Source organism: Lolium rigidum, chromosome 1 (genome assembly GCF_022539505.1).
Source record: "Lolium rigidum isolate FL_2022 chromosome 1, APGP_CSIRO_Lrig_0.1, whole genome shotgun sequence".
Lineage (NCBI taxonomy): Eukaryota > Viridiplantae > Streptophyta > Magnoliopsida > Poales > Poaceae > Lolium > Lolium rigidum.
In genome coordinates, this window is record NC_061508.1 from 292,447,885 (window position 1) to 292,460,005 (window position 12,121).

General features: G+C 46.6%; 1 protein-coding gene across 1 annotated transcript; it reads left to right on the plus strand.

Moving 5' to 3' along the window:
• The first annotated feature begins 6,401 nt into the window (after window positions 1–6,401).
• Window positions 6,402–8,813, plus strand: LOC124683930 (aspartyl protease family protein At5g10770-like). The gene is made up of 2 exons (XM_047218346.1): window positions 6,402–6,604; window positions 7,337–8,813. The coding sequence occupies exons 1-2, from the start codon at window positions 6,415–6,417 to the stop codon at window positions 8,647–8,649; spliced, it is 1,503 nt and encodes a 500-aa protein (XP_047074302.1). The 5' UTR covers window positions 6,402–6,414; the 3' UTR covers window positions 8,650–8,813.
• The last annotated feature ends 3,308 nt before the right edge of the window (window positions 8,814–12,121 follow it).

The following is a 12,121-nucleotide window of genomic DNA, read 5'->3' on the forward strand; positions in this document are numbered from 1 at the left end:
AAGTAACTAATTTTTTGTGTTTTTGATATAGCAAACAAGACAGTAAATAAAGTAAAGCTAGCAACTAATTTTTTTGTGTTTTGATATAATGCAGCAAACAAAGTAGTAAATAAAATAAAGCAAGACAAAAACAAAGTAAAGAGATTGAGAAGTGGAGACTCCCCTTGCAGCGTGTCTTGATCTCCCCGACAACGGCGCCGAAATTTGCTTGATGCGTGTAGTTGACACGTCCGTTGGGAACCCCAAGAGGAAGGTGTGATGCGCACGGCGGCAAGTTTCCCTCGGTTAGAAACCAAGGTTTAATCGAACCGGTAGGAGTCAAGAAGCACGTTGAAGGTTGATGGCGGCGGGATGTAGTGCGGCGCAACACCGGAGATTCCGGCGCCAACGTGGAACCTGCACAACACAACCAAAGTACTTTGCCCCAACGAAACGAGTGAGGTTGTCAATCTCACCGGCTTGTCTGTAACAAAGGATTAACCGTATTGTGTGGAAGATGATTGTTTGCGAGAGAAAACGGTAAAACAAGTATTGCAGCAGATTTGTATTTCGGTATTAAAGAATGGACCGGGGTCCACGAGTTCACTAGAGGTGTCTCTCCCATAAGATAAAAGCATGTTGGGTGAACAAATTACGGTCGGGCAATTGACAAATAGAGAGGGCATAACAATGCACATACATGACATGATAAGTATAGTGAGATTTAATTGGGCATTACGACAAAGTACATAAACCGCCATCCAAGCTGCATCTATGCCTAAAAAGTCCACCTTCGAGGTTATCATCCGAACCCCTTCCGGTATTAAGTTGCAAAGCAACGAGACAATTGCATTAAGTATGGTGCGTAATGTAATCAACAACTACATCCTCGGACATAGCGCCAATGTTTTATCCCTAGTGGCAACAACACAACACAACCTTAGAACTTTACATCACTTGTCCCAGGTGTCAATGCAGGCATGAACCCACTATCGAGCATAAATACTCCCTCTTGGAGTTAAAAGTAAAAACTTGGCCAGGGCCTCTACTAGAAACGGAGAGCATGCAAGATCATAAAAAACACATATGTAATAACTTGATAATTAACATGACATGGTATTCTCTATCCATCGGATCCCGACAAACACAACATAGAGTATTACAGATAGATGATCTTGATCATGTTAGGCAGCTCACAAGATCCAACAATGAAGCACAATGAGGAGAAGACAACCATCTAGCTACTGCTATGGACCCATAGTCCGGGGGTGAACTACTCACTCATCACTCCGGAGGCGACCATGGCGGTGTAGAGTCCTCCGGGAGATGAATCCCCTCTCACGGCAGGGTGCGGGAGGAGATCTCCGGAATCCCCGAGATGGGATCGGCGGCGGCGTCTCGGTAAGGTTTTCCGTATCGTGGTTTTTCGCATCGGGGGTTTCGCGACGGAGGCTTTAAGTAGGCGGAAGGGCGAGTCGGGGGCCGGACGAGGGGGCCACACCATAGGGCGGCGCGGGCCCCCCTAGGCCGCGCCGCCTTGTGGTGTCGCCACCTCGTGGCCCCACTTCGTATGTTCTTCGGTCTTCGGAAGCTCCGTGGAAAAATAGGCCCACTGGGTTTTCGTTTCGTCCAATTCGAGAATATTTCGTTACTAGGATTTACGAAACCAAAAACAGCGAGAAAACGAGAGCCGGCACTTCGGCATCTTGTTAATAGGTTAGTTCCAGAAAATGCACGAATATGACATAAAGTGTGCATAAAACATGTAGGTATCATCAATAATATGGCATGGAACATAAGAAATTATCGATACGTCGGAGACGTATCAGTACATGAGATGCATTCTAAGAAATTAAATGGGGTTATTTTAAAACTAGATTTTGAAAAGGCGTATGATAAAGTTAAGTGGTCTTTCCTACAGCAGATGCTCAGGATGAAAGGATTTTCTCCAGAGTGGCGTGCTCTAATAAATGATTTTGTGTATGGAGGTAGTGTAGCAATCCAGGTTAATGATGACACCAGCCACTATTTCCAAACATGAAAAGGGTTACGCCAAGGGGATCCGTTATCACCGATGTTATTTAACATTATAGCGGATATGCTGGCTATACTCATAGAGCGGGCCAAGTCTGATGGCTAGATTGAAGGTGTGATTCCACATCTGGTTGATGGTGGTTTATATATCCTTCAATATGCCAACGATGCAATTCTTTTTATGGATCACGATCTTGAAAAGGCTCAAAATCTAAAATTAATTCTGGCGGCTTTTGAGCAGTTGTCGGGATTGAAAATCAATTTCCATAAAAGCGAATTGTTCTGTTTCGGTGATGTCCAAAATGATATGGCTCTGTATACAGAGTTGTTTGGTTGTGGGCAATGCCAATTTCCTATTCATTATTTGGGTATTCTGATTCATTATCGGAGACTTACAATCGCGGAATGTAAAATAGTGGAAGAAAGATTACAAAAACGACTAAGTAATTGGAAAGGTAAATTGTTGTCCCTGGGAGGAAGATTGGTACTCATTAATTCGGTACTAACAAATATGGTACTGTATATTTTATCATTTTCATTCTATCGAAAGGAATTCTGCATAAACTCGATTATTATCGATCCAGATTCTTTTGGCAAGGGGACAGCGAGAAAAAGAAATATCGACTGGTTAAATGGAGTATAGTTTGTAGTCCCAAAGATCAAGGAGGGCTTGGAGTTCATGACCTGGAGGTCAAGAATTCAGCTCTACTGGGTAAATGGATGTTTAACCTACTTACCGAGGATGGGATTTGGCAAACTATTCTTCGGAGAAAGTATATCGGCTCGAAGACATTATCCCAAGTGGTTTGGAAACCTGGGGATTCACACTTCTGGGTTGGTCTTATGGTGACAAAAAATGTCTTCTTTCGCCATGGTACTTTCTTGATCAAGAATGGAACATAGATACGGTTCTGGGAAGATGCTTGGCTAGACAATGCACCCTTAAGTGAACATTATCCTGCTTTGTATAGAATTGTTCGTCGCCAAGGTGATACCATTGCCACAGTAATGGCTACCTCACCTCCGAATGTGACGTTCAGACGGGTTTTACTTGGACAAAGGCTTGTGGCTTGGAATACCCTAATTCACCGGCCCGGAGATATTCAACTATCGGCTGAACCAGACGAATTTAGATGGAATCTTCATGTAGATGGTACTTTTTCTGTAAAATCATTATGCAATGCGATCATTCATTCTGATATACCAGTTGATAACAATAAGAAGATTTGGAAGATGAAGATATCATTAAAAATTAATTTTTTTGGATGGTATCTTCGTCGAGGGGTTATTCTCACCAAAGACAATCTTGTTAAGCGGAATTGGCACGGAAGTACACGGTGTGTTTTTTATCATCAGGATGAAACCATTAAACACCTATTCTTCATGTGCCATTTTGCGAGATCTATATGACCAGTCATCCAAGTAGCGTCTAGCCTGTATCCTTCGACTAGTGTCGCCAATGTCTTCGGCAATTGGCTTCATGGTATCGATTTAAGGTTTAAGTTGCTTCTTAGGATGGGGTCGCTAGCAGTTATCTGGGCGCTTTGGCTATGTAGAAATGACAAGATTTTTAATGATAAAAATTACTCTTTATTGCAGGTCATCTACAGATGTATAGGTATTCTCTGTTCGTGGTTACCTCTTCAGCGAGTGAAGAACCGAGACCTATTTACGGAGGTCTGTACATGGTTGGAGGCTACGGCGAGGGATACTTTTTTCCTACATGGGTGGCAGCATAGTCTACGGATAGAAGCCCCGCCTACACCTTAGGCGTCATATGATTCATCGTTCCGATATGTATCTCACCTAGTTTTTTATATCTTTTGACTTGAGACAACAAAACGGTTGTGTGCATCCTGATTATGCAGAGGCTGGATGTAATTATTTTTTAAAGTAATAAAACATCCTTTATCGAAAAAATGAATCACGATATAAATCTAATTGCTCTGGAAATGACCGAGCTCTAGGATAATTCTCGGCAACTGAGAACTAGCAGAACCGCATTTTTTCATGAGTCAATTACCTGTTGGACTTTATTTGCGTTATTTGCTTTCGTCCCGCAACTATGTTTTCCTCCCATCTTAATCAATCTACTTTTTCATCTTAATTCTCGGTCACTTGCAGCTCGCGGCTAACGTGAACCAGGATGCAAATTAACAGTTTTTCGATAATGGGCACTTTATTACTTTGAGCAATAGACCCGGCCTCTGCATAGCTAAGAGGCACACAGCCGCATAAATATCTGTTACAAAAACAACACTGAAACCCAAAGGCAAATCAACAGTTATATTTTTTTGCTCAATTGCGATTCACTTGCAACGGTAAAAATACTCATTTTTTATCCACTTGTAACTCGCATAATGCACGAATCATGATGTAAATCTGTTCTATATGTAACCGTGTTCTAACCTAATTCTTGAAAAATAATTTTGTGTGACCTCGTCACAAAATCACTTGTGTGGAGCAACTCCAACAGTTGACAAATGTCTCTAGCCCCGTGCTAAATGTTGGAGTTGGTTCCAGGCAAATGAAGTTGTGCAACATGTTCCATAAAATTATTTTCCCTAATTCTCCTTCTAACGGAGAACTAGCAAAAACGCATGTTTTCATGAGCTCGACTATGTGTTGGAGTTCGTTTTTTTTTTTTTTTGGCTTCGACCCTCTATCTTAATCAACGGTAATTCTACTTATAGAACCTGCCTTCGATCACGTTTTCGAACGATGCATGGTGTTAGCGTTAGGTTCTATAAGGAGCGGAGATGTCAGTGGCATGCATACATGCTTGTACGAAATCATTTCACAATCCAGAAATTCAAAATAAAACTTTCTCTCTCACTGATTTTTTTTTATAATGGGCGCTTTATTACTTATAGAGAAGCAATTACACCCGACCTCTCCATAGCTAAGATGCACACAACTGTTTAAAAAGTCTCAAAAGTCTGAAGTGCTAAAAAAGGCGAATTACATATCAGACATGAGCAAATATAAAATGCCTAAGGTAGTGAAGGGGGAGGCCTAGTCCGTAGATTATGCTACCACCCATGTAGGGAAAAAATATCTCTCACTGTGTCCTCCAACCGTGTACAGACTTCCGTAAACAGGTCGCGGTTCTCCACCTTCTGAGTGCAAACCACAAATAGAGAGTAGCGGTACATCTGTAGATAACCCGCAAAAGAGAATAATTTTTGTCATTAAAAACTTTTACTACTCAAATCTTCACTATCCGTCTTCACTATTATGTTTGTATAGACGAGGGCTTTAAAAAAAGATTCCATTTTAAAAGGTTTTGATGAAAAAAATGCTAATTGCTAGATTATATTGTAGCTAACAGGTTACTAGTTAACTGTTACTACTCAAATCGTATATAGTTATCGAATAATTTTTACATGTTTTTTCATAGCAATGATCTAAATGTTGAGAGGGTGGATATTTGATTCAGTCTAATCACGTAAAAGATGGCATTATCATCACGCAAAGCTTACATGGGTGATAGCAAAGTTAAACAACATGTCAATCATTTGATTTTAACCTGGCAACCAATTTTGGTTAACCTGGTGATCAAATGACTGTAATATGTCAACTAGGTTGAAAAATTATAATTAAAAAATATTAATATGATCTAGCTTCGAAGATCTCGTCGCTAAGAAGCTAATCGTGAAAATGAATGTGAATTTCAACTTACGATTCAAGATAAAACATTTTAAAAAAGAAATTATACGTGGCAATGAGCTGCATACATGTGGTGGCATATTAAATCCGTGCCTACAAAACTCTAACCTCGGACAAGTGCCCTAGATCAATCTATGTTTCCATTCTGTCTTAATTAGCATATCTTTCGGCTGGTTTAAGAAACACATGCAGCGGCAGCGGGGCGCGGGGAAATCGACAGCCAGTGTACGGTGGCGAGGCTACCTGCAAGCGAGGGCATCAAGCAGGCTGGTCGCAGCACCATAGATCAGACCTTCAGGGCACGTTAGAAATTGTAATGTGGACAGCGCTCGCCGTAGAGAAGAGTCAGTGTTCTCCAATTACTGTAGCATACAGGTCTGTAGCCATCTGAAAGCAACCCTGCAGCGTCCAATAACTCATCCCTAGATGCAAGGATGACATGCCGTCACGATTTCAGTTTCAATCAGTGGCTGTGGCGACCTCGTCCTTCCAATGTTAAGCTTGCACTTGTTCCTCCAGGTCCACGTACAGAGACGCCGGTCAGCAGAGTCTGCCGGAGACCGGAGTAGTGTGGTAGGCAACGCCAAGCAACAGCCAGTGCGCACGTCTCCTATCGTATCATCAGCAGCCGGCCCCAGGCTATATATATGTGATTGTTTGTGTTCTCCCTCCACTCACCGCCCACCAAGCCAAGCCGCCCCACTACCTGACTGCCACTTGTGCGATCCTGCCATGGCCGCTGCTGTCTTGTCTTCTCGCCGCCGCGGCCATGGCTGCTTCGTTCGCCTGGTCGCTGCCGCCGCCGTTGTTGCAGCATTCGTGGTCGGGGCTGCTCGTGCTGAGGTGGGGAGCTCCGGTGGTGATCGCGTGCTCCTCAACGTGGAGTCCCTCTTCCCCGCCCCGTCTTGCGCCACTCCACAAGGTTAATTCCCTTGGGTCCAGCTCCACCACATCCATGATCCATGATCAAGTTGGCTGCTTGCTTTCTTCTGTCAGCTGATGTTGATTACTGAACTAGCTAGCTCTTGCACCCGACCATGCTAGAGTAGCTTCTGTTGATTCTTTGTTATCTGGATTACTGAAGTGTGGTTTGATTCTCTAGTTTTAGGTACACATAATGACACAATAGAGTGCTACTGAAGTGTGTTTTTTTCTCATGACAACACCGGTCTTAAGAACTGCTGAATGAAGAACTCATGAAATACAAGAAAATCCATGCAAGTAAATTCACAAAGTTTCTGAGCATGTATGGCAGCTGGTGAAAACTGGAGTGCAACTTCCGAAAAGTCATTCACACCTCAAAGTGGTTACTTGAAAAAAAAACTGTTTAGTGCAGAAAAATAGCTGAAAGTGAGCAAACATACCTGTGCTGTCTTTTACTACCAATTTTTCTTTGTCTGGTCGAACATGACCAGGTAGTTAGAGTCACAAGCTGACAATACAAGACCACTAGCTACATGACCAAGTCTGAGTGTGACAATGACAGATGGTTCGATTTCATGATCGATTATTACAACTCTAATTCAAGATATCATTTTCTAGAAGAATAAGTTCACTGCCATTCTGAATTTTATCTAGCATTCCGCAAGAAAAGGTAAAGTCTGATTCTTTCAGAATTTTCTAACACTAGCCCGAACATGTCCCTGAAATACAGAGCACAAACCCAACGCCGCGACGTCAGCGAGGATGAGGATCGTCCACCGGCACGGTCCGTGCTCTCCACTGGCCGACGCGCACGGGAAACCGCCGTCCCACGCCGAGATCCTCGCCGCCGACCAGAACCGCGTCGAGTCGATCCAGCGCCGTGCGTCCGCGACAACGACCGGCGAACTGACGAAGCGCGCCACACCTGTTCAACCCAGCCTAAAGAAGAACCCTGCAGGGCACTCGACGTCCTCCTCCACCCCGTCGCTGCCGGCGTCATCGGGGCGCTCGCTGGGCACGGGCAACTACGTGGTGACCATCGGGCTGGGCACGCCGGCATCGCCGTACACGGTGGTGTTCGACACCGGCAGCGACACGACGTGGGTGCAGTGCCGCCCCTGCGTGGTCAAGTGCTACAAGCAGAAGCAGCCGCTCTTCGACCCGGCCAAGTCGTCCACCTACGCCAACATCTCCTGCACAGACCCCGCCTGCGCCGACCTCGACCAGAGCGGCTGCTCCGGCGGGCACTGCCTGTACGGCCTCCAGTACGGCGACGGCTCCTCTACCGTCGGCTTCTTCGCGCAGGACACCCTCACCATCGCGCACGACGCCGTCAAGGGGTTCCGGTTCGGGTGCGGGGAGAAGAATAGCGGCCTGTTCGGGAAGGCGGCCGGCCTCATGGGGCTTGGCCGCGGGAGCACGTCGCTGACGGTGCAGGCGTCCGGCAAGTACGGAGGCGCGTTCGCGTACTGCCTCCCGGCGTCGTCGTCGGGGACGACGGGGCACCTTGACTTCGGCCCCGGCGCGGCCCCGGCCAACGCGAAGCTGACGCCCATGCTGACCGACAAAGGGAACACGTTCTACTTCGTTGGCCTCACGGGCATCCGCGTCGGCGGGGAGCAGCTCTCCATCCCGGAGACCGTCTTCTCCACGGGCGGCACTATTGTGGACTCGGGCACGGTGATCACGCGGCTCCCGGCGACCGCTAACGCCGCGCTCTCGTCGGCGTTCGACAAGGCCATGGCGGCGAAAGGGTACAAGAAGGCGCCGGCGTTCTCGATCCTCGACACGTGCTACGACTTCACGGGGGTCAGCGAGGCGACCCTGCCGGCGGTGTCACTCGTGTTCCAGGGCGGCGCCACCCTCGACGTGGACGCGTCCGGGATCATGTTCGCGGTCACCCCGGCGCAGGTGTGCCTGGCGTTTGCGTCCAACGGCGACGACACCAGCGTCGGCATCATCGGGAACACGCAGCAGAAGACCCACGCCGTGCTCTTCGACCTCGGCAAGAAGACCGTCGGCTTTGCGCCCGGTGCCTGCTAACTCATCAATGGTTTGAGCTCCTGCTGATTATTGGACAACTAAGCTGCGTCCAAAACACTAAGTAGACAGTGATTACTATACTACACATAAATAATTAAATACTGCGGCACTGCGATGAAATTTGTATACTTCGACACAAGCAAAGAAACAGACTTTATCGAAAAAAAGCCAAGAGACAGAGAAGTGGTGACTACATGTTTTCGCTCTTTTATTGAACATATTTTTTTACGAATTTACTAATTCTCAGCTAGCTGGAAAATAACTCAAATGCTCAATCTAGTTTACAATCAACTGATTTGTATCGCGATTCGTACGCTTCATTAGTTAGAAGTGAAGTAGCAATTAAGATTTTCATCCATAAATAAGGTCTGCAACTCGAATTTTTTCTGTTGCAAATGGGTTGCACCTAGAATTTCTCAGTTGCAAGCTGAGTTACAGAGTCGTGATTTTTCCTATTGCAAATTGAACTATAACTTAAAATTTTAAATAGAAAGTAAGCTCTAACAGAAAATATGGTTCACATTACAAAATTATGGGATGGCATCACTTGACTAAAAGTTTGTCACGTCAATTTTCTTTTTTAACTTAGGCGTACTTAACAGGGAAGAGCGTGAAAGGATTCACACAAGCAAGATACAAGCAAGTATGTTCCTTCCTGGGCATCTCTGAAATTACACATCTGACTATTAAGTTCCTGAAATGAATCTTAGTTGCTAGTCTAGCTTGATAGTGGGCTTTCACATTGGAGCTTCCGTGGAGATGTGCAAACTTGTTGACCTGAAAGGTGCTACTCACGTAAATTCTTGCAACGAGTGTGGCATGACAGAATCTTAGTTGCTTGTATAGTTTGATGATGGGCTTTCACATTGGAACTTCTGTGGAGATGTGCAAACATGTTGGCCTGAAACATGATGTTTCGCGCAAATTCTTGCAACGAGTGTGGCATGGTCAACCAGTGTCCCGGAGCAACAGTGATGTCGTTACTTTTCGATAAAGAGCATATATTAATATCGCGGAGATACCAATTACACCCAGTCTATGCAACAACATCATACCCTAATGGCATAAAAGATGCACAAAGCCAAAAAAAGAGAGACCCCGCTACAGAGATCCATAACTTGAAACAACAACACTAACACCACCAAGACAACACCAGAAGATCAGCTTCGCCATAAGCGACGCCTTCAAGAATAAAACAGTGCACAAACGCTGTCGTCGCATGATCATAGATCTTAGGTTTTCACCCTGAAGAAAGTCATCTCTCTCAAAACAATGCCTTCAACAAGAACATTGCCAGACACAACTAATTAAGGCCAGACCTTGGACTTTCACCCTGAAAGATAAGACTCTGAACTTCTCCTGTGCAGTTGTTGTTTCAAGTCACGAAGCACCAAGCCAATTCCACCTCACCAGCAAGATCCGACCATCATAGCTATTCCACCGATCTTGGCTTGATGACCTTCTCCGCTAGCATGGCAAGAAACCGAACTCCATGATATTAACAGCCAGCAGAGCTTCTAAGCGCTCCCTCTGAAACCAAACGGTCAGATAAAAAACATGGGTGCGCACGATCGAAACCACCCAATCCAACAATCTTCAGGCATTTATCGCTCAATGAATTTCGCCGGCAGGGCCTTCCGGAACCCGACAATCCACCTAGACTAGTGAACAAGCATCCAACAGATCTTCAAACTTGGTGCGAGAAGAATCCAAGAACCACCACCTTTATTCTTCGACGCGGACGAAACGGCCCCCACGCCGCCATCCGCGGCCTGACAACGACGAAGGAGGTTCAGAAATCAGATCATCGCCTCGCTAAGTCATCGCCGCCAAGCCCATGGTGGCCGTAGAGAAGAAGACTCGATAGCAGTTGCGTACCCCGGCCAGGAATCCGGCGGCGCTACCCATGGTCGCCCGAACGAAACGGCCAAGGCCGTCCTCGCAGAAGGCCATAGAAGGCAAAGCAGCGACCAGCCCTGTAGGCCCAGATAGAACCTAGATTGGACCCGTGCCGCCGCTAGTTCGTCGTGCCACCGTCGTCCAACCGCCGGTATCCAGCACCAAGGCCAGCCCCGCGCGCCCCTGCGCCAAGAGATGGTGCGCCGCCCAGTGCCAAACAGCGGCCGCGGCCCTCAAGTTGACAAGCGCAGGGCAGGATCCGCCCCGGCGCCGACAGCCGCCGCGCCCCTGACAGTCTCCACCGCCGCGGCCCCCGAGGCAGCTCCGCCCGGTCAAGCCAACAAGGCCGTCGCCCGCCCGCCCGTGGCCGCCGCTGCCGCCTGCAGCGCCCCTGCGCCGGGAAACGCGAAGGGAAGATCTTGGATGCGGAGAAGAAACCGCCCCGCCGCCACCATCCTTGAGGCGTGCGCGGCTTCGCCGGCGCCCCTCCAGCGGCAGCGATGCGGGGGAGGGGGGAGGGGGTCCTTGGAGGCAGCGCTAGGTTAGCGGCATGGTTCGCAATTGCCCTATCAGTAGCAGTTGTCAAAGGGGTTCTTTGTACTGTTGATGATAATTACTTGTAATATAGATCAGTGGGTTTTTTTCACACACAAAAATAAACCAGATAGTCAGAGTAGAAGTGAAGCAACTGTAGTTGAAGCCTTGAAGGGCTTTTGCTTTCTTTGTGGCTAGCTCAAGGGTCTAAGCTTTTGCATCTAGGGGAGATGATGTTGGAGGCGACATGGCCGAGACATGTAACTGCTTTGCATGTGGGTTGCGCTTCAACCGGATGAAGATGTCAATTTCTGCTAGAATTGTCGTAGTGTTGTGAGAACTGAGTTCTAGCTCAGTGGCAAGTCTAGGGAGTGCGCAGCCAGCTCATCCGGGTTATCATCCTAGCGTCCATCCGCGGGGAGAGTCTCATCCTACCTAACAACATATAGCATGTTGTCGTAGTGTTGTGCCCTAATTTCCAATCAGCATCGTAGAGAACTGCATCTCCATTTGGCTCAGAAGAGGGTTTGAAAGTCCACCCCCTTTCCTGAACAAGGTCTTCAGTTGACGCTTGGCCTTCAAGCTTCAAGTCCTGCATGATGGCATTACCAACAACAGAGACCTGGCTAGGCCTAGAGAATTTTTTGTAAAAGAAAGCAAAGCTTCTAGCTTATCAGGAACATTATGGTGCACACCAGCAAGAATTTCAGTTTTGATATACCAAGGATGAGTAAACCAAGCTTCTTTTGAAAAGGGGTCAAGAAATAATAAATGAAATTCTTCTTCCAAACATCCACATCTAGAACAATCATGTTCAATATGCTTTGAGAATTTACTTGTATGTGCACCTATAGTAATTGCATCTATGAACTAGCCTACATGCAAAGGTGTGAACTCGAGGCGCCATGTTCGAATCCTGCCGGATCTAATTGTAAAGAGATAACCTGAAAGGGAACTACCTTAGGTTGTTGATCCGCCCGCAAAGGGAGGTTACTGAAAGATTGCATGTATGTGCTCTTGGAGTTCATAGGAGTTAACT